At 47.8% G+C, this 24,877-nt stretch overlaps 1 protein-coding gene across 2 annotated transcripts in view; it reads left to right on the forward strand.

Moving 5' to 3' along the window:
* Positions 1 to 24,877, forward strand: part of TXNRD2 (thioredoxin reductase 2) — an 80,343-nt gene that overhangs the window by 1,715 nt on the left and 53,751 nt on the right. The window contains exons 2-3 of one of the 2 annotated variants that reach the window (XM_075534951.1): positions 6,859 to 6,924; positions 12,992 to 13,084. In XM_075534951.1, coding sequence (XP_075391066.1) covers positions 13,042 to 13,084 — 43 coding nt within the window. In that variant the 5' untranslated portion in view covers positions 6,859 to 6,924; positions 12,992 to 13,041. The remainder of the gene's footprint in view (positions 1 to 6,858; positions 6,925 to 12,991; positions 13,085 to 24,877) is intronic. The other variant, XM_075534950.1, reaches the window with a different exon arrangement.

A 24,877-nucleotide genomic window follows, 5' to 3' on the forward strand; every position in this document is an offset into this window, starting at 1 on the left:
ACTATTATGATAGGATATTGTGGGGAATAATCTTAATTATGAGAATGTGATCGGGACTCATCTCTAACTCACAAGTGTAAAGGCTTCCCTCCGCCCAGAACCCAGTCTCCCAGGCTTCTTAAATATGAGAATAAGGAATTTGTCGGCATACACTCTCTTCCTGTCCCTCAGTTTCCCACAGAAACTCGCTGCCATTCAATCAATTCCGACCCATAGCGACCCCATAGGTCAGGGTAGGACTGCCCTGATGGGTTTCCGCGTGTAACGAACGCTTTATGGAAACAGAAAGCCTCGTCTTTCTTCCCTCAAGCAGTTGGTGGTTTCAAACAGCCCAACAAGTAACCAGCATGTGGAGTCACTGTCCCACCAGGGCTCCCTGGTTCCCGACCTTGAGCTGCCCTCTGGCCCTGCAAGACCCTAGAGTCACTGCCCTTGGACTCCAGGACTCACTGGAAGTGCTGGCAAACCAGATATGGCCAGTGCAGCTATGTGCCTGGGTAGCAGCCTGGCCCGGGGATAGTGCATTTCTTCTACAGCCGGGCTGAATCACCTTTGCCAGGATGACCCTTTGGGCCTGCAGCCCCAGTCAAGGTGTGCTGGCAGCTGGGAAATGCCCCCAATGAGAACTTTGCTGCAGGTGATGCAGAAAGATAGGAACATCTGACTGGAACCTCCTCATGTAGTTGCCCCACAGAATCTACAGAGACAGGAGAACACTCCATCCCCACCCTGGGGGACAGCTGAGGTGGCTCTGGAGCCAGGGTCACTGCTATTAGAATCAGCCCCCCCCTCAGGAAAGCATGCAGGCCGGGAGAACCGGACCTGGGTAGTAGGCCGGTGCACCCGGTGGGGCAGCACAGGGAGCTTCTTCAGCTGGCCTTCACCTGGGCGCTGCACCCCCCCACTTGTCCTTTGTCTCCCCGGTGTGCTCCTGGCCAGGCCCTGGCGTCCAGAGAGACTAGAAACAAGACCACAGCCTGAGGGTGGGCCGGCTGCAAGCCAGTGACCAGACCTCTTCAGGGCCCTCCCAGCCACCTGCCAATCTCTGGCCTCTCCCAACTGGTTATCTAGCACACGGACATTGCGGTGTGACCAGTGTGGCTGGGGACTGCTCAAGATAAGCCACTGCTCTGCGGTAGCCGGCAGAGGCGCTGACTCTAGGCCTACAGAAGGGCTCCATCAGAGGGCCTGAGCAGGACAGGTGTCTGCTATGGAAGGCAGGGGCGAGACACCCTCAGCAAAGTCGTGGGATTAGTGCTGTGTGCGACAAAGTCAGCTCTTACTTCACTGGCCTCAAATTCAGGCCCTCCCAGTTACTGGGCAACCGTTTAAGTTTGTTGGAAATCCCAGGGTGGAACCTTGGACCGGGCCTGCTTTTGAGCCGTGGCCCTTCATGCTGAGGGTGCGGGCGCGCGTGTCTCAGACCCTGGGGGTGGGGCCAGCTGTGGGGTTCAGGTGCAAGCGGGTTCCTGGAGGGGCGAGGGAGGTCTCCTTTGCCCCGTCTGAGGTTCCTGCAGAGCTGCGGCCTAGGGTACGTAGGGCTGGGCAGGGACTGCAGGTGTCTGAGGCTCCTTTTCCAGAGCTTGTTGCCCATCCAGCTCGGACGCCCGGGAAGGGAGACTCCTGCTTTGCTTTTGTTTTATAACCCAGACCCTGGTCACAACTGTCCCCCCACCACTCCCTTCTGCCATCCCCAGTTGCCGCTGATTCACCTCCGACCCATTGTGACCCCATGTGTGTCAGTGTAGGATTGGGCACCACGGCGCAGCCGAGTGAAGGAATCATTTTGCATCCCTATGTGAGCAGGTCACTCCTGGTGCTGGGTGTCCCTGACCCTGGGTCTGCTGGCTTAGGCTGATAAGCTCGCCGCCACCAGGGACATGCCTGCTCTCCCTATCATGGCCTTTCCTCACCCTGCTGTCTCCCTTCCCTCTACCCCTCCTCCTTCAGCCCACCTGATCCCTCATCTTCCTCCTTCATCCCTCCCCCTTCTCCATCCCTGCCATTTCTTCCCACCCCCACTTACTCTGTGTCTCCAGGGCAGGAAAGGTACAGGAAGACACTGAATGTGTGGGGGAGCACCATGGGAACCTAGAAGGAATTCAGGATGGGAACCAGCTCTCCTACTGCTCAGGGTCATGGCTGCCTCCCGCCCCCATCTCTCCAGCTAGGTGACTTTGTCTCTCCCAACAGCTGCACTGCCCCCCAGCCCCCACCTTGACCCCTAGGAGAGCAGCATGCTGGCCTCCCTACTTTCTTTTTATTATTATTATGTAATCCTTTTATTGGGGGTTCATACAACTCTTATCACAATTCATACATACATCCATTGTGTCAAGCACATTTGTACATTTGTTGTCATCATCATTCTCTAAACATTTGCCTTCTACTTGAGCCCTTGGTATCAGCTCCTCATTTTTCCCCTCCCTGCTAAACCCCTCTCTCATGAACCCTTCATAATTTATAAATTATTATTATTTTGTCATATCTTACACTGCCCGATGTCTCCCTTCACCCACTTGTATGTTGTCCATCCCCCAGGGAGGAGATTATATGTAGATCCTTGTAATCGGTTCCCCTTTTCACCCCCCCTCCCCACTCCTAGTATCGCCACTCCCAGAACTAGTCCTGAAGGGGTCATCTGTCCTGGATTCCCTGTGTTTCCAGTTCCTATCTGTACCAGTGTACATTCTCTGGTCTAGCCAGATTTGTAAGGTAGAACTGGGATCATGATAGTGGGGGGGGGGCATTTAGGAACTAGAGGAAAGTTGTATGTTTCATCGTTGCTACACTGTACCCTGACTGGCTCCTCGTTTCCTCTCCGTGACTCTTCTGTAAGGGGATGTCCAGTTGCCTACAGATGGATCTTGGGTCCCCAATCTGCTCTCCCCCTCATTCACAATGATTTGAGTTTTAGTTCTTTGATGCCTGATACCTCATCCCTTCAACACTTCGTCATCACACAGGCTGGTGTGCTTCTTCCACATGGGCCTTGTTGCTTCTGAGCTAAATGGCCGCTTGTTTACTTTCAAGCTTTTAAGACCCCAGATGCTATATCTTTTGATAGCCGGGCACCAACAGCTTTCTTCACCACATTTGCTTATGTACCCATTTGTCTTTAGCGATCTTGTCGGGAAGGTGTTCATCATGGAATGCCAGTTTAATTGAACAAAGTATTCTTGCATTGAGGGAGTACTTGAGTGGAGACCCAATGTCCTTCTGCTACCTTAATACTAAACCTATAAATATATACACATAGATCTATTTCCCCATCCTCATGTAAATATATTTACGTATGTACATGCCTTTATTTAGACCTCTATAAATTCCCTTTGCCTCCTAGTTCCTTCCTTTATTTCCTTTGACTTTCCTCTTGTCCCACTATCATGCTCAGCCTTCATTTGGATTTCAGTGATTCTTCTCAGTTACATTGCCCTTGATCATGCTCTACCAGGCCTCCTACACCCTCCTCACCACTGATTTGGATCACTAGTTGTTCCCTTGTCCCTGGGTTTGTTAACACTACTTCCTTTGCCCCCACCTCCCCCTCTCCCATGTCCCCCCCTGAACCGTTGGTCTTGTAGTTTTCTCCTCCACATTGTTCATCCAGCCTATCGTATTTGGACAGACCTGCAGAGATAATGACATGCACAAAAAACAAGACAGAGCAAAACAAAGCAACAAAAGAAAACAAAACAGCCACAACAAAAATCCAATGACAACAATTACAACAACAAAAAAGAAAAGTCTGTAGTTAGTTCAAGGGCTGTTTGTTGGCCTTTAGGAGTGTTTTCCTGTCGAGTCTGATGGGGTGCCACACCCTGGTCCCAGAGTCTATTTTTGGTATTCCCCGGGAACTTCCTTGCTCTGCTCCCCTTGCTGTTCTGTTGCACGTCTTTAGTGTTTCACCTTAGTGTGGTGGGGTCTGATTGGGCACAATTCCTGCACTGTGTCTCCAGTGTTGTCCCCTGTAGCACTATGGGTCAGTGAGGGATGTCATGTTTTGTGGTGGGGCTGGCCACATGGTCCTCTCTGTGGATTGGCTGCTCGGAGGAGGAATATTATCCTCAAGGCTTGGTGGGCCAGGATGTGCTTCACTCTCTCTTTCTCCGGCTTCCTTTGCTCCCGTGTGCTCTGATCAGACCTGTCCCTCTCCCTGAGCTGTAGGTTGTGCTGTCCTCTGAAGTGAATTCTTCTGAGAGGAGGTGGGGGGGGGGGCAGTCCACATAGTTGGGATTGGGGCCAGCCCCTCAGACCTCTCTATTGGTTCCCTGCTTCATGCTAGTATGTTGCATTTGTTTTCCTCTGTCTTGTTTTTGTGCATATTATTATCTCTGCATGTTTATCTAGATAAAATAGGTTGAATAAATAATCTGGAGGCGAAAACAATGGGACCAATGGTTCTGGGGGGACATGGGAGAGGAGGAGGCGGGGTGAAAGGAAGTGGGTGTTGACAAACCCAGGGACAAGGGAACAAGAAGTGATCTAAAATAGATGCTGAGGAGGGTGTAGGAGGCCTGGTAGGGTTTGTTCAAGGGCAATGTAACCGAGAGGAATTACTGAAACCCAAATGAAGGCTGAACATGATAGTGAGACAAGAGGAAAGTAAAAGGAAACAGAGGAGAGAATTAGAAGGCAAAGGGCATTTATAGAGGTCTAAATACAGGTATGTACATATGTAAATATATTTATATGACAATGGGTGTGTTGGACAGGGTTCTCTAGAGAGACAAACCAGATTGCTAGTAATTATATATAAATATATTTATAAAGATAGATATATAATACAAGAAATGGACCGTTAAATAATATACAGATAGATAATACAATGAATTAACCGTTAAATTATAAAGCAGTGAGACACTGGCAGTCCTCTAAGGCTTGAGAGCCACCAGTTGCCAGTCCCCTTCTGTAGAGAGAGCTGGGCTATATATATATCCAGGCAGCAAACAGCAAGGCAGGTCCCCAACTGTCATCAACTGTCGGTCCCCAGCTCCAGAGATGAACATTCCAATCGTGTGGGCTTAAAGGGACCTCAACTTACAGCGACACAGTCCACAGGCTAGGCATCCCACAGGTAGTGTACCCCTTTAAACTGAGGCACAGAACAACCAAGGTGAGGCTCACCGAGCCATTTATCCCTCTGCCCTTCAGTTAATCCTACTTGTGTTTATCGGCCAGGCTGGCACAATAAACTATCACGATGGGTAAACAGATCTATGCACATATACTCATAGGTTTGGTGTTAAATATAGGTTTAGTGTTAAATATAGGTTTAGTATTTAGTATAGGTTTGGTGTTAAATATAGGTTTAATATTTAGTATAGGTTTAGCAGATGGACATTGGGCTTCTACTCACTGTGTTCTATTAACCTAGCATTCCCTGATGCTCACCTTCCCTACACAATCTGTGAAGACAAAGCTAGTGCATGAGCAAACGTGGCGAAGAAAGCTGATGGTGCCTGGCTATCAAAAGATATAGTGTCTGGGGTCTTAAAGACTTGCAGGTAAACAAGCAGCAATCTAACTCAGAAGCAACAAGGCCCACTTGGAAGAAGCACACCAGCCTGTGTGATCATGAGGTGTTGATGGGATCAGGTATCAGGCATCAAAGACCCAGAACAAAAAATCATATAGATGTGAATGAGGGGGAGTGCAGAGTGGAGACCCAAGTCCATCTGTAGACAATTGGACATCCCCTCACAGAAGGGTCACAAGGAAGAGATGAGCCAGTCAGGGTGCAGTATAGCACCGATGAAACATACAACTTTCCTCTAGTTCTTTAATGCCCCCCCCCATCATGACCCCAATTCTACCTTACAAATTTGGCTAGACCAGAGCATGTACACCTGTACAGATAAGAGCTGGAAACACAGAGAATCCAGGACAGATAAACCCCTTAGGACCAATATTGAGAGTTGCCGTGCCAGGAGAGTAAGGGGAATGTAGGGAGAGAAAGGGGGAAACTGATCACAATCATCTATCTAAAGCCCCACCAGGTGAATGGACAACAGAAAAGTGGGTGAAGGGAGACATTGGTCAGTGTAAGACATGAAAAAATAGTAATACATTTTAAATTATCAAGGGTTCGTGAGGGAGGGAGGGTGGGGAAGAGAAGGGAGAAAAATGAGAAACTGATACCAAGGACTCAAGTAGAAAGAAAATGTTTTGAAAATGATGATAGCAACAAATGTACTGACACAATGGATGGATGGATGGATTGTGATAACAGTTACATGAGTTCCCAATAAAATGATTAGAAAAAAAGTGTTGACTTCTATAAGTATTGACAGCCTCAGGCGTCTTATAGATCAGTTCTGCTGTGTTCTTTCATGCTGGCATGAGTCAGAATTGACTCAGGCTTGGTAGAGTGGAGGGACACAAAAAAGAGAAGGTCCTCGCTGAGCTGGATTGACACACTGGCTGCAACAATGGGCTCAAGCCCAGGAGCCCTTGTGAGGATGGCGCAGGACTGGGCTGAGTCCTTTTGTTGTGATGGAGTCACTGTGGGTTGGGACCAGCTCTGGCACTGACAACAATGATGGCAAAGCAGGGGTGGCACAGCAGTAGGGTTTTCCCTTGCCATGTGGAGCTGAGGGTTCGTGTTCCAGTGCAGCCACCACCCATCCATGTTGCAGGGATGCTGAGCAGGTTTCAGCACAGCTTCCACACTAAGAAATAACCGGCTGGTGTCTTCTTCCCCAAACCAGCCAATGAACGCTCTCTGGCTCACAGTAGTCCTAGTCAAGACCGGCCACGGGGCAGTGTTTTGTTATGTTGTATATGGGGTACACTCTGGAAGTTCTTGGGGCTCCACATCCTACCCCTCTATTCACTTCCTATCTTTGGCCACCACAGGGCAGCAAGACTATGACCTCCTGGTGATTGGCGGGGGATCTGGCGGCCTGGCCTGTGCCAAGGAAGGTATGTGTGCATCCTTCACCCCCAGGGCACAGCAGAGTCTAGATGCTTGTGCACATTGCCTAGAGAGAGCCTGCTGGGAATGTTCCCTGCATGACAATGGAGTAGGTGCAGGGGTGGCCTGTCCATTCTCAGAGCCAGCCAGGAGCCCTGTCACCTCTGAGAGGTTGTCCCAGCAGCCACCACTCCATTCCCTGCTGCCAGCATTTCCTGTTCTCTGTTTACACAGCAGTCAGCCAGCATGGCCCAGGACCCACTGCCATCCTGTTAACCAGGCTGGAGCTGCCCTGTAAATTTCTGAGACTGTAACTGTTAACAGAAGTAGAAAGCCCTGTCTCTCTCCCTAAAAAGGCTGGTGGTTTTGAACTGCTGACCTTGCAGATCACAGCCTAGAATGTAACCACTACACCACCAGGGCTCCTGCAGGGTGGCATGTTATCGACTTAATTCTTAAGACTTCCTCAAGAATTCTTCGTTCCTAAGAGTTCCTCCCCTTCACTCAGCCACCAGAAGCCTCAGGCCACAGGGTCTGCCCGGCTCATCCACCCTTCTCACTCACACCCCTCTCGTCCCGCTGCTTCCATGCTGCTTTCAGTTGTTTGGGGATGGGCCCTCCCTCTCTTCCTCCTCTGACTCAGGCTCAAGATGGCAGTGAGGCTGCCCGGTGACCCTCCTCCCGTGGCACGCCCTCACATATCCAGCCTCTGCATGTTCTAGCGCTGCCACTGGGCATTCAGCCATGTGGGCCTGGGCACAATGGGTGTGCCAGGGTCACGCTGACCCAGAGGCCAGACCAGAAGGCCTTACAGTTTGCTTTCAGCCCCTCCTGAGATGGCTGGACTGAACCAGGACTCTGCTCTGAGAGGAGGCCCTGACGTCTGTGGGACAAGGAGGCGGATGCTGGGCAGATGGGAGGGGTGGAGATAGGAAAGCAGGACCGGGATGAGCAAGCCAGGTGTCCTGGCGGAAAGCTGGTGTCTCTCTTTGATTGTGAATGGGGCAAAGGTTGACAGAGCAGAGCCGTTTCCCATTCAACCATTCGGACAAGGTTTGTTTCTCCTCATTGATGGCCATTCCCACCATGGAACATCCTCATCCTGTAAGACAGTGTTGGTGATGGAAAGAAAGAAGGCAAAGGCAGGAGATAGTTTTTTAAAAAAAATTTTTAAACGTTTTATTAGGGGCTCATACAACTCTTATCACAGTCCATACATATACATACATCAATTGTATAAAGCACATCTGTACATTCTTTGCCCTAATCATTTTCTTTTCTTTCTTTCTTTTTTTTCCCTTTTCTTTTTTTACATTTTATTAGGGACTCATACAACTCTTATCACAATCCATACATATACATACATCAATTGTATAAAGTATATCCATACATTCCCCGCCCCAATCATTCTCAAAGCATTTGCTCTCCACTTAAGCCCTTTGCATCAGGTCCTCTTTTTTCCCCCCTCCCTCCCAGCTCCCCTCTCCCTCATGTGCCCTTTGTAATTTATACATCGTTATTTTGTCATATCTTGCCCTATCCGGAGTCTTCCTTCCCCACTTCTCTGCTGTCCCTCTCCCAGGGAGGAGGTCACATGTGGATCCTTGTAATCAGTCCCCCCTTTCCAACCCACTCACCCTCCACTCTCCCAGCATCGCCCCTCACACCCTTGGTCCTGAAGGCACCATCCACCCTGGATTCCCTGTACCTCCAGCCCTCATATGTACCAGTGTACAGCCTCTGCCCTATCCAGCCCTGCAAGGTAGAATTCGGATCATGGTAGTTGGGGGGAGGAAGCATCCAGGATCTGGGGGAAAGCTGTGCTCTTCATCGGTACTACCTCGCACCCTGACTGACCCATCTCCTCTCCTGAACCCCTCTGTGAGGGGATCGGCAGGAGATAGTTTTAAAGGTTTATTTCAGCGCTCCCGGGCGAGGTTCCTGGGTCCCTGATTTGGGGCCAGAGAAGTCGCGCTCTCTGGGAGAGAGGTGAAGGGTTTCATAGCCCGGCTCTTGAGGAGGGAGCAGCTGGGGAACTTTCCATTGAGCTGTGGCTGCCTGCAAAGCTGGGAACTGAGCTACAAAGTTCACATTATGGCAATGTTAGCCGCCTGCTTTGGGGCTTGGAAGGGCACCGAGGAGGAGGGGGAGGCTTGGTTTGTCGCAGTGTCCTTGGAGTTTTTTCACTTGCTCAGGGTATTGTTCCACTTGCCCTACCCACTCCAATTTCTGCCTAACACATCCCACTTGCTCCCTCTTGCCGGCCCTCCTTCTCTCCTAACCCTGCTGAGCTTTGTTCTTGGGCAAAGTGGCCACCTTGATCTGAAGAAGTGGGTGCCTCCCTCCCTGGGGCTCTTGCTCCCTTATAGACCTGAAAACTGAGCCATGGGGGTGAGTTCAGTTCCTGACGAATAACCAAAGGCCATAGTCTTCGGGGTTTAATTTGTCTCTCTCTGACCTATAAACTTGATCTTTTTTATGATTTTAAGGTCTGGGCCACATTTTCTCCCACTCTGTTCCAGGATCTTTTAATGGGATCCCTTTTGGAGCATTTGGTAGTGGTAGTCGGGCACTATCTACTTCTTCTGGTCTCAGGGTCATGGAGACTGATGTTCACGTGGTCATTACTCCTTTGGACTAACTTGTTTCCACGCATACTCATATTTCTTCCCTCGTTTTACTTCTGGATGAGGAGAGATCAATAGTTGCATCTTAGGTGGCTGCTCACCAGACGTTAACACCAAAACTGGGCCTCTTGAATGTTCAACAATTGGGTTTTAAAACCACAGACTGAGCTCTGAGTAGCAGGTGGAGGGGGTTGGCCTGCTGGGGTGGGGACAGGGTCCCACCTGATTTGGGGGTTAGCAGAGTGTGACACAGAGGCATTCTGGTAATATAGTGGGTTACACATTGGGCCACAGATCCCAAGGTCAACATTTGGAAACCACCACCTTCTTCTCTAGAGAAAGATGAGGCTTTCTGTCCCGGTAAGGATTCGCAACCTCAGTTCTACTCCATTCTCTAGGATCACAATGAGTTGGGTTGGGTCGGGTTTAGAGTGACACTGGATCATCAGAGCTGCCCCAGGAAAGGGGCTGTTGGAGACCGGGTGCCAGAGTGGACAGCACAGAGCCAGCTGTCCCTATAAGGTTACTCATTGCTGAAGAACACTCTGGATCCTATGTCCATCTGCCATTCAACCTCGGATGGCTCCCGGGCTTGCGTCTGTCTTTCTAGCAGCTGCCGTGATGGGTAGGGCCGCTACGATCAATCCCGTACGATATTACATGTGGACGACGCTTTCAATTCTCTCATGAAACTACATGACATAGCAATGGGGCATGGAGGCATTTGAGCTGGGCTCTCTGCTCGATCGGAGACTCACGGTCCCTACTCACGAGGTGGAGGTCAGACATATAGCTCTACTCTCCAGACTGGTCACCAATCACGACTCCAGCCATGGCACTCTTTGCTGTTCTGCTGGCTTGGTAACTCGTTGCAACGCCACACAGAACTCGGAGATTGTACTCACACTTAGCAGTTTGATTAGGGAGGCAGCGTTACAATTTAGGAGCAGGGTTGTGCTAGTTCGGGTAGAGTAGAGAAACAAATGCAGGGAGACTCGTGTGTATAAACGAGCTTTATATCAAGAGTAAGTGTATATTAAGAAAACATCCCAGCCCGGTCCAGATCAAGTTCATAAGTCCGATATTAGCCCATATTTCCAATATCAGTCTACTTCAGATTCACGCAGCACATGCAATGATGTCGGATGCAGGAAGATCACAGGCCTGTGGGTGGAAAGCCTTGTGGATCCAGGGGCGGTGGAAGCATCTCAGCACTGGCGTGGGTCTCTATGTGGCTCCTCCAGCTCCAGGGCTCTGGTCCCATCAGTTGAGCCCCATGTGTCTTGTCCGCAGGAAGACCAAGCAGAGAGCCTCTCTGTATCTGGACTCTAGGGAGGTATTTATCTCCATCGAGCCTCCAAATGAGATCATCAAGCTGCGACCTGATTGACAGGCTAGACTCCACCCCTATGCAAGTTGACACCAGATTAGGTAGCTAGTACACCTGTGGATACAGTTCTCAGCTCTACCCACAGGCAGGCGTCTCTCTTGGCTTCAGTCCTGAAGCCTGGCCTCTGTCTTGCCTGCGTGTTACAAAGCTCTTTCATTCTTCCAATACATGCCCAGAAGTACTCTGCTCCACCAGCCAGCCTTCTGTGCACAGGCATCGGCTCTGTCGCTCTGTGGGCTGGCACATCCACTGCAGCTGCCTTGCTTTAAAGTCAGGGGAGACCGCGGCATCTTTCTGCATCAGCCTCTGGTTCTGCTGCCGCTGCCCATTCTCTGGCACGACTTCTTGCTGTCTTGGGTCTTGCTGCTTCAGGTGTTAAAGCCATTTCTCTTTGTCTCCTTGGTCTGGGAGTTTCTCAGCACAGAGCCCTGGGTCCAAAGATAGACTCTACTCCTGGCTGTTCTTGATGACAGTGAGGTCACCTCTCAGCTTCTGGGATTGGCTCATTAAAAGCCTAGTGGGATGGCAAAGCCGACCAATCCCCCATCTCCACAAGGATGCCACGCACTTTATTTGCATTGTTAGTAAGCGGTCCAATCCCTTTGGTGGACCGCAAACACCTTTATAGTCTTTATGTTTATTTTAATAAATCATTTTATTGGGCACTCTTACAGCTCTATCACAATCCATACATATATCCATGTGTCAAGCACGTTTGTACATATGTTGCCATCGGCATTTTCAAAACATTTTCTTTCTACCTTGCATAGTCTAACCCCATCATTGTGTGGGAGTCACGAGACCATACATGGCTAGAGAGATCATATTAAGTGATACGAGGTACCCAAAGAAAACTGGGAATTTTTTTCAAAGCTATGTATTTAATTTTTTTTTACAAAACAATCTTATCACCTTCAAAATACTCTCCACTGCATTTTATACATTTGTCAAATGTGCTGTTTTATTCTTGGAAACATTTTTCAAGCTCATCTCTTTGGATGACTGACAGCACCTCCTTTGTCTTTTTCTTCGCCTCTTCTGTGTTGTCAAATCGCCGTCCTTTCATGTCCCTCTGCATTTGTGGAAACAAAAGGAGTTGCACAGAGCAAGGTCAGGTGAGTAGGGGTGTGGGCTAGAGAAGCATGCTATTATTTGCCAAAAACTGGAGCACTGAGATGGCTGTGTGAGCAGGTGCACTGTCATGATGGCAAAACCAGTCCCCCATCTGCCATAAATCAGGCCTTTTTGGTCACACCCTCTTCTGCAATCTTTTCAGAACCTCTAAGTAGAAAGCTTGATTAACAGTCTGACCTGGTGAAATGAACTCCAAATGCACCACGAGCCAGCGTTTTCATCCGCTTGGGAAGTTGATGGATGTCCAGACGAGGTTTGTCATCAATCAACATTTCACCTCTTTTGCAACGAGAAAACTACTCATACGTACACTTGAGCTTTCCCATAGCGCTGTCCTGGTAAGCTGTGTTCAACATCACAACAGTTTCTGCAGCATTTTTCCCCAAGCAGGAAACAACCTTTCACAGCCGCACGTTGTTCTCTTAAATCACGAAAAACAAGCTTGGAGGGAAACTGCTTTTACGAGAGAACCTTCTCAGGCGATAGCACTGTGCGCTAGGTCAGAGGGAGCTGCTTGGTGCCCGCAGCGGGACAATGTGCCTGCCGAGAGCGCTGCGGCAGCTTTTGTCCAGCCGTGGTGGGGAGACTCCTCGTGTATAGCACCACACCCAGGAGTGGAATTGCAGCGTCAGAAGCTAACCCAGTTTCCTCTCTTGGGAAGCAGCCACCACAGCTGCACCGTTACAGTGCCATCAGCAGCATGCAGGCCTCCGCCAGCACTGGCCGTCCTGTCTATGTCTTTGTACCGTCCAAGGGCTTGGAAAGTGCCATCACATCGTGGTTTTGATTTCCGCTTCCCAGCTGACCAGCAGAGCGGAACATCTTTTCATGTGCTTATTGGCTACTTATTCGCGTGTCTTTGCAGAATTGTCTAGTCAGAATTTTTGCCTTGATCTTACTTGGGTTTTTGTCTTTTTGTTATAGAATTGTAAGAATTCTTTCTATATTCTGACTACTGGACTCTTGTAAGGCATATGTATTGGACAGGGTTCTCTGGAGAGACAAACCAGATTGCTAGTAAGTATATATAAATATATTTATAAAGATAGATTTATAATTCAAGAAATAAACCGTTAAATAATATACAGATAGATAATACAATGAATTAACCGTTAAATTATAAAGCAGTGAGACACTAGCAGTCCTTCAAGTTTTGAGAGCCGCCAGGTGCCAGTCCCCTTCTGTAGAGAGAGCTGGGCTATACATACCCAGGCAGCAAACAGCAAGACAGGTCCCCAACTGTCATCAACTGTCGGTCCCCAGCTCCAGAGATGAACATTCCAATCATGTGGGCTTAAAGGGACCTCAGCTTACAGCGACACAGTCCACAGGCTAGGCATCCCACAGGTAGTGTACCCCTTTAAACTGAGGCACAGAACAACCAAGGTGAGGCTCACCGAGCCATTTATCCCTCTGCCCTTCAGTTAATCCTACTTGTGTTTATCGGCCAGGCTGGCACAATCAACTATCGCAGCATATGACTTGCTAATAGTTCCTCTCACTGGATAGGCTCTCTTTTCACTGTCTTTCCCCCCACTCTCTTGATGGTATTATCTGCAGCACAAATTATAAAAATGCTCATGGTCAAATGTATGGATTGATTCTTTGCCACTGGGCCCTGACCAATATTAAGTTACATGAAATGGCCTCAGCGCACACTACAGCTCTGTCCATTGAAGAGAACAGAGTCGCGTTTCTGTCTTCTACATTGTCTAACCAGAACCTCTGGTCGCCAGACTGACCGTCACGCACAGACACCCTTGGGGCAGAGGAGAACTGCCCCTCTGGGTTCTCACAGTTGTGAAAGAGAAAAATGTTAATCTTTTCCTGGTGAATTAGGTGACATTTAGAGAACAGATCTTCGTTTGACATTGCACCCCGCTTACACAGTCTAATTCAGCACACGTATTGCAGTCCCCTCAGTGCACTAGTGAACCACCCTGTCCTCCCCGAGGGCGACTGGCGGCTTTGAAATGTGGCCTTTCGCTGAGCTGCCCAGCTCTCGGCCGCGGTGACACTGGGGCTCTGGGTTCCTGACACTTCAGGGAAAAAGCAACCCGTCAGTTTCTCAACTCTCTTTTTCTCAAATCTCTTTGATGCTGTTGTTTTATTATCGTTGTGTTGTTCTGAGAATATTGTTATCTTGTTAACTTACATTGCTGTCGAGACTACAAAAGGAAAACATACAACAATTCAATAGTTTCTACTTTCAGTGACACTGATTACATTGTCTGAATTCTGCTACCATTCTCACTCGCTTTTTCCGAGTTGTTTTCCCCCCCTTACCATAACCTCAATGCTCTCTAAGGTTCTGCTCCAGTCTTTAGAGTTGCCGCCCTGGTGGTGTGGTGGGTTATGCCTTGCGCTGCTACCTGAAAGGGCAGCAGTTCAAACCCACCATTCTACTTCCGGAAAGAGTTACAGTCTCAGAAACCCTCAGGGGCGACTCTATTCTGCCCTGTAGGGTCGCTCTAAGTTGGAATTGACTCACTTTGATCCCGTCTAGGTAATTCTTAGAAGAGCATAATGCTCAAGATAGACCTGCTTTGTTTTGTTTTGTTTTGAACTTGTTAACATAACCTCTTGTTTGGATTTAAGAAGACTTCAGGGGGTATTTTGGCTTTCAGGTTCATAGTTTATCTCAGGGTAATAGTTTCAGGGATTTATCCAACCTCCACGGTGCCAGAAGTCTGGAGTCTGATCATTTGAAAGTTCGTTCTACCTTTCCCTCTTTTGATGAGGATTTTTAATGGAATCTTTGCTCACCCAGCGTCATCTAGTTCGTTCTTCTGGTTTCATAGCGGAGGAGGCAGTTGTTCATGGAGGCAGTTAGCCACACACTTCTTCTTCTTCCGTATTCTCCCTTCAGGTGAATCCAGACCAATGATTAGACTTGCAAACTTTTAAGACCCCAGGCATTAGACAGTGAACTAGGAGGTAGAGTGGAAACACCAAATACAGCGAACTAGGTGTTCCAGGATACTATGACCTCAAACCTCACCTCCAAACCAAGAACCAAATCCTGAGATCTTCGGTTGTACAAGTAGCCTCAGCAGTGACTCATTTGTTGTTGCTGTAAATATATCTTTCACACGTTTGCCAATTCAACTTCCTGCGGGTCTGCAGCTTATTGACGGCAATCAGCCGTGCAGCCCCTACCTTTAATCACTGTAACTTTCCCATCACCATTAACCCCTGCTTGCCCCCACCCTCCCTCTCACCCCTGCTAACCAATGAACTTTCATCCCTAGACATTTGCCTTTTCCTGGCTTTGCATAAGTGAGGTCATCCAATATTTGTCTTTTGGTGGTTGACTTGTTTCACGAGGCACAATGTCCTCAAGCTCCATCCACACTGCTGTTTCTCCTGCTGGCTGGGTCGTCTGTGGACGGGCATTGGGGTTGTCTCCGCTTGGGCTGCAGTGAACGGTGGTGTGCTTTCAAGTCTTGGGGCATAACCCCTAGCAATAGAAGTGCTGGGTCATGTGGTAGTTCTCATTTTAGGGTTATTTTCCCACAATGACGGTACCATTTTGGAGTCCTGTCAACAGTGGGTAAGTGGTCCGATTCCTCCACATCCTCATCAACAGAATGTTCTGTTCTCACACTTTAGCCATCCTCCCAAACCAAAACTAACAACGCTTGCTGTTGAGTGGAATCCAGTTCATATGAGACAGAGGAGCAGGCCCCCTGGACTCCCAAGGTTATACATCTTTTCAGAAGCATTGTGATCCGTAGGGTTAGCATTGTCTTCATTTTTGGAAATCGATCGCCAGGCCTTCCTTCCTCGTCTGTCTCAGTCTGGAAGCTCTGCTGAAATCCGCTCAGCGTACCACTATTGATTTGATTCTGACTTGTAGCGCCCCCAGAGTGTGGGATATAAAAAACTTTCCCCCAGTTTTGTCTCCCCCAAAGATAGGCCAAACATTAGAGGCTATTTGTAGGCACATGGTGGGAGGTCAGATGCATTCAGCCTTCAGACCACTGTCTGGTCCCACCACAGGTGGGGCCCACTCCCTGCTATTAAGGACAGTGGATTACTTCTCACTGAAGGCTTTCTGCCATCAGTCGGGTCCACTGTAGGTAGGTTCACACCCTACTGATAATTGTTTCCCTGGAGAGCCAGAGAACAGGTCAAACCTACTCATGACATCCAAAATTAGGCTGCCTCCCTATATCTAGGATCCACCCATCTTGTCACATGTGTACCCCCAATTCCCCCCTTCCTATTGCATGGATACCCCTAGATGGTCATCCTCTCGTCACCGTATTACCTATGGCACAACCCGTTCCTGTGACGTATGCCCTTACCTGTGATTAGGGGGCTTGCCCACCCCCAAAAGACATCGTTAGTAATAAACCGGGCTTGCTTGCTCCTGCATTTCCCGTCTTCCACATCCTCACGTGGACCACCAAGCGGGGCTGAGGTGAGCATGCTACTATGAAATGTGTCTGACTCCTTTATTTCAATCTCTCTTCTATCTCTTTTATTGTCTGTTATCTATATTCTATCTCTTTTATTACCAAACTACGGCCCGCGGGACACATGTGGTGCACTGAGGACATTTATCCGGCCCGTCGGGTGTTTTTTCCCCCGTTTGTTTTTTTACTTCAAAATAAGATATGTGCAGTGTGCATAGGAATTTGTTCATAGTTTTTTTTTTTTTTTAACTATAGCCCGGCCCTCCAACGGGTCTGAGGGACAGTGAACTGGCCCCCTATTTAAAAAGTTTGAGGACCCCTGAGTTTTCTATGACTTAATCTTTCCTTATTATCGCTGTATGATTACGCCTACCGGACCTGTGATGGTTTGTTAGGGGCTGGCTCCCCTGACACCTAGAGGACAGGGTCCAACTACTGCTGTAGGTTTCCAAGGGTAACTCTTGTTTTATTTTTTTTATATCATTTCATTAGGGGCTCTTACAGCTCTTATCAGAATCCATCCATCCATCCATCCATTGTATCAAGCACATTTGTACATATGTTGCCATCATCATTTTCAAAACATTTTTTTTCTACTTGAGCCCTTGGTATCAGCTCACATTAACAGAAGTGACCCTCCACGCTTTTTATCCATTTTTTCAAATAATTTTTTTTTCAAATAATTTTAAGTGAGTTTTTTAATGTGAATTGGGTGGGGAGGTTTATATTTCCGATTACTAAGTCTACATTCACCAGTGTGGGGGACCAGCCTTCACAACCAATAGGGTCCTAAGGAGTGGTTGTGTAATTGAAAGGAAAGAAAGAAAGGACAACAGACAAGGCGTGCACGAACTCACCTCTTCCGTGGAGCCTGGGACCAGAGAGAAAGCAAAGGTATTCTCCACAGGCTTATGTAATACTGGGCATGCAAGCCACATCATACACATGTGTAACAGGAAGGGCATGCACTAGAAGGATACATGTAATAAGAAGGGAGGTAAGGGTACACACATGAAAATAGGCACTTATGTAACAGGAAGGGCACGCACTAGAAAGATACATGTAATAAGAGGGGAGGCAGAGGCACACACATGACAGGAAGGGACATGTAACAGGAAGGGCACGCACTAGAAGGATACATGTAATAAGAGGGGAGGTAGGGCACGCACATGACAGGAAGGCACGTATGTAACAGGAAAGGCACGCACTAGAGTTGAGATGGTGGCTTCACCTTGCTCGCCCCTGAGCTGGCTTGACCTTAGGTGTCCCTGAGCTCTCCTCCAGGGGGGCAATCTGTGGTCAGTGTCAGAAGGGGGTGGGCGGACGATAGGGTCTGGTTGCTCTAGATGGCAGTGTGCAGTCAGCAACCCCGAGTTCGTTCGTAAGAAGCATCTAAGATTGTCATTCATATGGGGGGACGTTGTGGGAATAACTTTTCGTCAGGAGAATGCGACGGGGCTGCATCTCCAGCTGACGAGCGTGAAGGCCTTCCTCCACCAGAGTCTGCCTCCCAGGCTCTTTCATACCTTACTGTGAGGAGTTTCCCACATGCATTCTCCTTCTGTACTCAGTTTCCCACACAGCAGCGCAAACCGCTCATCCACACCCCCGGTTCCACCCCCGTTTTCTGTTCCCATCTCCTTCCCACTCCAACTTGAGATAAATAGGGTGCGAGGGAGGAAACTGTCACAAAAGCATGATTGGCCTTTGTGAGTTTCCTCACCACAGCGCCCCCTCTTTCGAGTACTCTATCTCAGGTCTCCATTGTGAATCCTCAGGTTTCTTGGGGAGGAAGGCCTCGTCCTTGGCTTCCCACAAGAAAGAATTCACACCAAAGCCTGGTTTGTGATCCAAGTGGGTTTTTAGAAAGGACAGAAGTGTCAGGATTCACACAGCCCCTCAGGGCACCTCACACCCGCACGTGGAGACCTGAGGCCAGAGAAGCCGCAGGGGCCGCTGGAAACGAGGGGGCTGGGCCCTGGTTCTGACTTTTTCAGGGCCCTCCGCTCGGAGGCATGGCCCACAGTACTGGTTGACCCCATTGGCTGAATTAAGGTCACCTGGCCTAGATTGGGGTCCTCCCAATTGTGCTGGCTTCCTGTCTCCAAGGCCTGAATTGGTGCATTCCCTCTAGCCTGTAAGGTGGGGAGTTTGGGGGGGCGGAGTTGGCATGTAAAGGGACAACCCCTGGGTTCTGCCTCTAGCTACTAAACAATGTATCTGTTGTATCTTTGGGTTGTCTTTGTCGCTTCTAAGACTTAATAAGTGTTCTCTTTAAATTCTATTCAAGATGGAGGCTCTTGTACCCTGAGCATCTCATAAAGGGTTATGTGTTTGGAAACCCACAGGGCCAATCCCACCCAGAGCACTGAGGTGGGCGTCAGCTCACTGGCTGTGAGTTTGGTTTTGATTGCCATTCTGTGTTGAGGATGGGTTTCTACTCTGTAAGGCAGGTTGTTGGGGTTTTTAATGGAGATTTCATTGCAGCTACACATCTGTTTGAGTAATAATGACATGTTAACAATACTAAGTCTTCCAATCCATGAACAAGAAACATGTTTTTATTTATTTAAACATCTTTCACTTACCTACATCTTTAATCTCTTTCAGCAATGTCTTCTTTAAGGTACAAGAGGAGGCTCCAAATCTCAAATACAATTTAGGGAGAATATTTATTAAGTCTCAAACAGGACAAAGAGAGGACAAAGATAAAGACACATAATCCGAATGAGAGAGACCATTAACACAAGGTCCAAGGGTTTGCAGACATTCAGACTTAAAAAGGTCATGGAAGGCAAAGGAAACTGTTATGAAAGAAAGAATGATTGCGGGCAGATTAATACATCACGGTTACAGCTGGGACTACAGAAGCAAGCTTGGACACCCTTGATGAAAAGCTTCAAAGGAATGTTTCCTGTAGGGGAGGGGACTGTTACATTTTGGATTTTTAACAAACTAAATGTTAAATTGTGTTCTATTTCTAGTATTGATTTTCCCTATACCACTTGGACCCTGAAGCGTTGCTAGATTCTTCTATTAGTTTTAAGAGGCCTTATGACCTCTTTGGGATTTTTTTTTATGTAGGATCCTATGACCCACAAATGGAGATAATTTTGCTTTTTTCTCAATGTGGATACCATGTCTTTCTTGTCTTATTGTTCTGCCTAGAATTCCTAACACAATAGTGAAAATGTACACCTTTGTCTTGTTCCTGATTTCAAGGGGAAAGTTCTTAGTCTTTCTCTATTAAACATAATGTTGGTTGTTGGCCTGAATATGCGGAGGGAATTTCCCTCTTATTCCAATCTTCTGTAAGGTTTTCATTAAGAAAGGGAGTGAGGTTTTTTCAAATGCTTTTTCTGCATCCACAGAAATGATTATGTATTTCTTCCCTAGTTCTGTTTGTGTTACATGGATTGATAATGTATTTCTTTTCTTAGTTCTGTTCGTGTTACATGGATTGATTTTGTATTTCTTTTCCCTAGTTCTGTTTGTGTTACATGGATTATGTATGTCTTTTCTTAGTTCTGTTCGTGTTACATGGATTATGTACTTCTTTCCCAGTTCTGTCCATGTTACATGGATGCTTTTCTAACGCGGTACTCTTGCTGGCCCGCTTGAGCATCGTGTGTGACTCTTAGGAGACGCTGTTGCTTCTTGTTCACTAGTATTTGCTGAGGACCTTTGCAGCTGTGTTCATACGAGACCTTGCCCTGTGTTCTCTTTCTGTAGTGGCTTTGGGTTCGGCCGCAGGCTTATTATTTATGTTTGTATTACAGAATGCGTTTGGGGTGTTCCTTCCCCCTCTAGCTTACCCTCCATTTCTGTGATTCTTTCTTCTGCCTGCCTGGATCTGTGGGCGAGCCCTCCTGTTGCATTTCTCATTTCAGTTATTGCCCCTTTCGGTTGCAGGACCCTTTTCTAGATACTCTTTTTTTTCTTGCATTGTTTTCTTGCTTTCTTTTTTTTTGTTGTTTTTTTTTAATGTTTTTTTTTTGTTTTCTTGCTTTCTTTGAGGTTTTCCTCTATGCTTTCCCTTAAGGATTGCATTCTGTTTACCATTGTTGTGTGGTTCGAGTTTTTAAAAGATTTTTATCCTCCCTGTATGTACTTTCATTTCTTTTTACCTGTTCACTTGGATGTTGTTACAAAAATCTCAGTGCCCCAACTGAAAACCAAAAGATGCACAGATTTCTGAAGTTGTTAGTTTTCTTGGTTCTCCCTAGTAATCAACAGTTTTGTCTGCACTTTTTCATGCAAAGAGCTGCCAGCTGGGCAGAGTTGCTTATTGTTTTCTCTCCCTCTGCCACAGCGCTTCCCCCTCACTGCTTTAAATCAGACTGGAAAGTTCCAGGTCTCAGTTTTTAATTTTCACTCTCTCCCAGACTCACCAGAAGATGCGCTGTGATTAATTCATCCACAGCCAGCATCACCACACTAGTGAGAGAGATATCGTGGGCCAATTAGTCTGTCCTCCTACTGGTGGCTCGTCTTCTCTCACTGGTGATGAGTCTTCCCTGCTTTTTTTCTGGGACCATATTTTCATCAAGAGAGCCAACACCCAGTGAAGCTTCTTTAGGAGGACTGAGCGGTACCCTTGAGTTTTATGCAGGGCTTCCTTCTGTGAGGGCTGCATCGTCATCGCTGGCTTGCAGAAGCACAGCAAAGCTGCTGCTGATTCAGGAGGAAAAGGATCTGACGCTTCTCAGAAAAATGTCACAAACATCTGCCGTGTGGATTTCAGAATCCTAGTGGCCCTGTGGTGGGTGGCAGCTCTCCATTGTGGTGACACTCCTCCTGGCTCCACTGTCAGGGCCCTTCTGTAGGGGCTCATAGCTGCCCAGCAGCAGAGCAGGCCGAGGGCACCAGGCACCGGAGTCCTCAGGAGTCTGTGCTAGTGGTTTCGAAGGGCTGAGTTACAGCCATGTGCAGGGAGGCCAGGGGAGTGCTGACCGCGAGAGCAGACTCCACGGAGGGGCCTTTGCAGTGGGTTTCTAGCTGACAGTCTCTAGGAGACGAAGGTGCTGGTATAGTCCAAACAGAACTCCAAGGTCTGTCTTGTTGATTTTAGAGCAGAAGCTTGGAAATCCTGTCTCTTTATACAGGCAGGGCGTGAGGGGATTAGAGAAGCAGGCTCTTTTGGGGGAACCACTTCCCTACTTCACTAGCCTGTTAGGGGGAGGGGAAGGGGCAATAGCGGACCGGGTTGTATGGGACTCATTGTTGACTCATTGAGTCTTTAAAAAAAAACAAACAGTTTTATTGGCATATATTTCACATGTCATATAATTGAATTGTTCAACCCCCAGACTCCCTGCCCGGGTAAGTCTAAGAAGAAAATGTTCTGAAACGGAGTTTGGTGGTGGTGCTCCGTCAACCTATTGTGGTCAGCTCCCTGTTTCCTTCCATCCTCCTACGCCATTCCATTCCCCCCAGGCAATTATCAATCCAGTTACTGTCTCCAGAGATCTACTTCTTGGATTTCACATACAGAAAATCATATCAAGCACAAACAGGAAGCAACAAAGACCCGATAACAATGACTAGACAAAACACAGAAAAATCTTAATCCAAAAGGAAGCAGAGGCCGATTCCCTTTGGATGCTGCATCCCTGCTCTGCCGGCAGCGGAGGAAGGAAGCCCTGGCTCAAGCTAGGGAATCAACTCCTTTTGCAGCTTTGAACTCAGCTGGTGGGGATTATTGCATGCGCCCAACCTAAGCTCGCCTTCCTTCCCCAATCTACCATTTGGCGACTGAGAGCTGCAGACCAACAGACGGACCTTGAGGGAGGAGGTTTGTTTTTGTTTTTTTTCTTTTCCATGGGAGGCGCCCTTAATAGGTCCGAGGTGGAAGCGTCCGAGCGGCCACTGGCCGGGCTCAGAGTGGGAGAGGTCCTCCTGTTCCCCTGGGAAGTTCTGCTTAGAGTCCGGACCTTATCATGATGCGGCACTTTTTGCCAGAAGCCATGTGGAGACCCCATCATTCTTGACATGATTTCCCCTTCTTTGACTTGGCTTTTGCCCGACTTTGGGTCTCAGTTCGTCTCTTCTGTGAGATGGTGGAAGAGTTTTGGAGTGTTGGTGCACATAGTGTAATGTTGGAGCTGTGAGCTCTGGCAGCTCTGGGGAGGGAGGTTTTCTTGATGCGCACTGAACATTCCATTAAAATTCTCTTCATACACGGAAAAACAAGAAAGCAGAACATATTATAAACTGAAACAACTTTAAAATGGGTCAGAAGGACATCCATAAAGGTAACGCTGTGTGTTGATTGACATCGTGCACCTGCACAAGCACAATAGGTCCCAAGAAGCCTCTCCTCTTTAGATCTCAGGTATCAAAAAAGGCCTCACCACCTCCACCTTCAGCCTGGCTGTGTCCATCAGAACAAAACCAGCGCCTCACTGGGTTAGCACCTTCTCTAAGAGCAATACCTCAGGGATTCGTCTTTCACTTGACTTTCTACTCCTAAGAACCATGCGGAGCAGTGGGGATGTAGTCATCTAGGGTGACTGTGGTAGTTACATACTCTGGTGTCAATCTGAGAGGATTACAAGTGAAGGGGTGGAGTCTGGCCTGTCAATCAAGATATAACCAATGAGGCCTCTATGTGGGCGTGACCTCTCTTTTTTTTTTATATATTGAAAAAGTTTATATTTAGCATTAGCCAGCTGGGCTCACTTTAGATGATTCCAATTTTGTTGGCAACATCTAAAGCGTCATAGTCAGGAGCCAGTCGAACATATGCCTCCTTCTCCCCGTCAGGCCTGATCAAGGTGTTGACCTTGGCTCTGTCAATGTCATAGAGCTTCTTCACAGCTTGTCTGATGTGGTGTTTGTTGGCTTTGACATCCACAATGAACACAGTGTGTTATTATCTCGATCTTCTTCATGGCAGACTCTGTGGTCAAGGGGAACTTGATGATGGCATAATGGTCCAGTTTATTTCTCCTGGGGGCACTCTTCCTAGGGTATTTGGGCTACCTTCTTAGTCTCAAGGTCTTGGGCCGCCGGAAGGTGGGTGACGTGCGGATCTTCTTTTTTTTGTGGCTGTGGACACCTTTCAGCACGGCCTTCTTGGCTTTTAAAGCCTTTGCTTTGGCTTCTGTTTTGGGAGGGGCAGGAGCTTCCTTCTTTGCCTTCGGCGCCATCTTTGTGAAAAGGGTCTCGTGATCTTCTCTTAAGAATTCTGGGAACTCTCTCTCTCTAGAGAGAGAGAGACCCTGCCAGTGCTGAGATGCTTACATTGCCCCTGTATCCAAAGACTCTCTATCCACTGACTTGTGATCATCCTGCATTTGGCGTCATTACTTGTGTTTTGTGATTCTGAAGAGGACTTTATAGATTGGGATCGGACATATGGGCTATGGCCTAATATTATACCTATGGGCTTGGATTGGACTGGGTTAGGATGCTTTCTTAATGTACAATTTACCCTTTATATAAAACTCTTTCTTAATCACAAAAAAATGGTTCAGAAGGGAGAGAGATCAAATGATACAGTGTTACGTTTGAGCCTAACTGCATCTCCTATAATTGACTTTCCAGTGTTCTCTGTATGCTAGCAAGTCTGTTCACAGCCCTCGGCTCTGGGCAAGGACCCTGCAAGTGGATTTGGGGCCTCCACTGTCTTCCATAACCTGCCAATTGGTTGCTCACAATTTAAGCTCCGGTACCATTCCCTCCTTTACATTTGGATTTTATTATTTGCGATCCTTGGATCACACAGGCTGGTATGCTTCTTCCTTGTGGACTTAGTCGGCACTTCACTGAGATGACTGTTTTAAAACAAGCCTTAAGACCCCAGAAGCTATTCCTTCTGACAGCGGCACTAGCTGGTTTCTTCAGCACGCACTGCTAGCTCTCATGTTGTCAGTGATGTCTTCATGAGGGTGAGCATCAAGCAGGGCCATGCCATTAACTAATTCTTCATAGATTGGGGCTCAAATTAAGTGCCCCCAATCCATTCATGTATCTATAATTTATATATGTGTCCAGTTCACTTTAGAGACATCATTCTCACTTTTTGTTAGAGAATATCATTAATCATCCCCCCGAGGCATAAGGTAATTCTATTAATTTTGCCAGTGGTATGGAATTTCAGACACTGTTAAACCAGCATAGGCTGGCTTCAGACCAAAATGCATGAATCGTTTTTTCTTGTACAGATTAAACTCTGCAGTGACTGGACACTATTTGCACAAACCATGGCGGGGTGGTGATAGGGCAACATGCTGACTCTTGCTTGTCTGCAGTTCCCTGCTGCTTTCCCCAGGTCTCCCATTCAGAGTCAAAGTTAAGGACTGTTTTCTTACTGTGTTTTGGGGGAAGGGTGAAATGAGACTCTTCTGCCAACCAGGTTTGTAGGATGAACCCTCTAAACCCCCCT

This window comes from Tenrec ecaudatus, chromosome 16 (assembly GCF_050624435.1).
Source record: "Tenrec ecaudatus isolate mTenEca1 chromosome 16, mTenEca1.hap1, whole genome shotgun sequence".
Taxonomy (NCBI): Eukaryota; Metazoa; Chordata; class Mammalia; order Afrosoricida; family Tenrecidae; genus Tenrec; species Tenrec ecaudatus.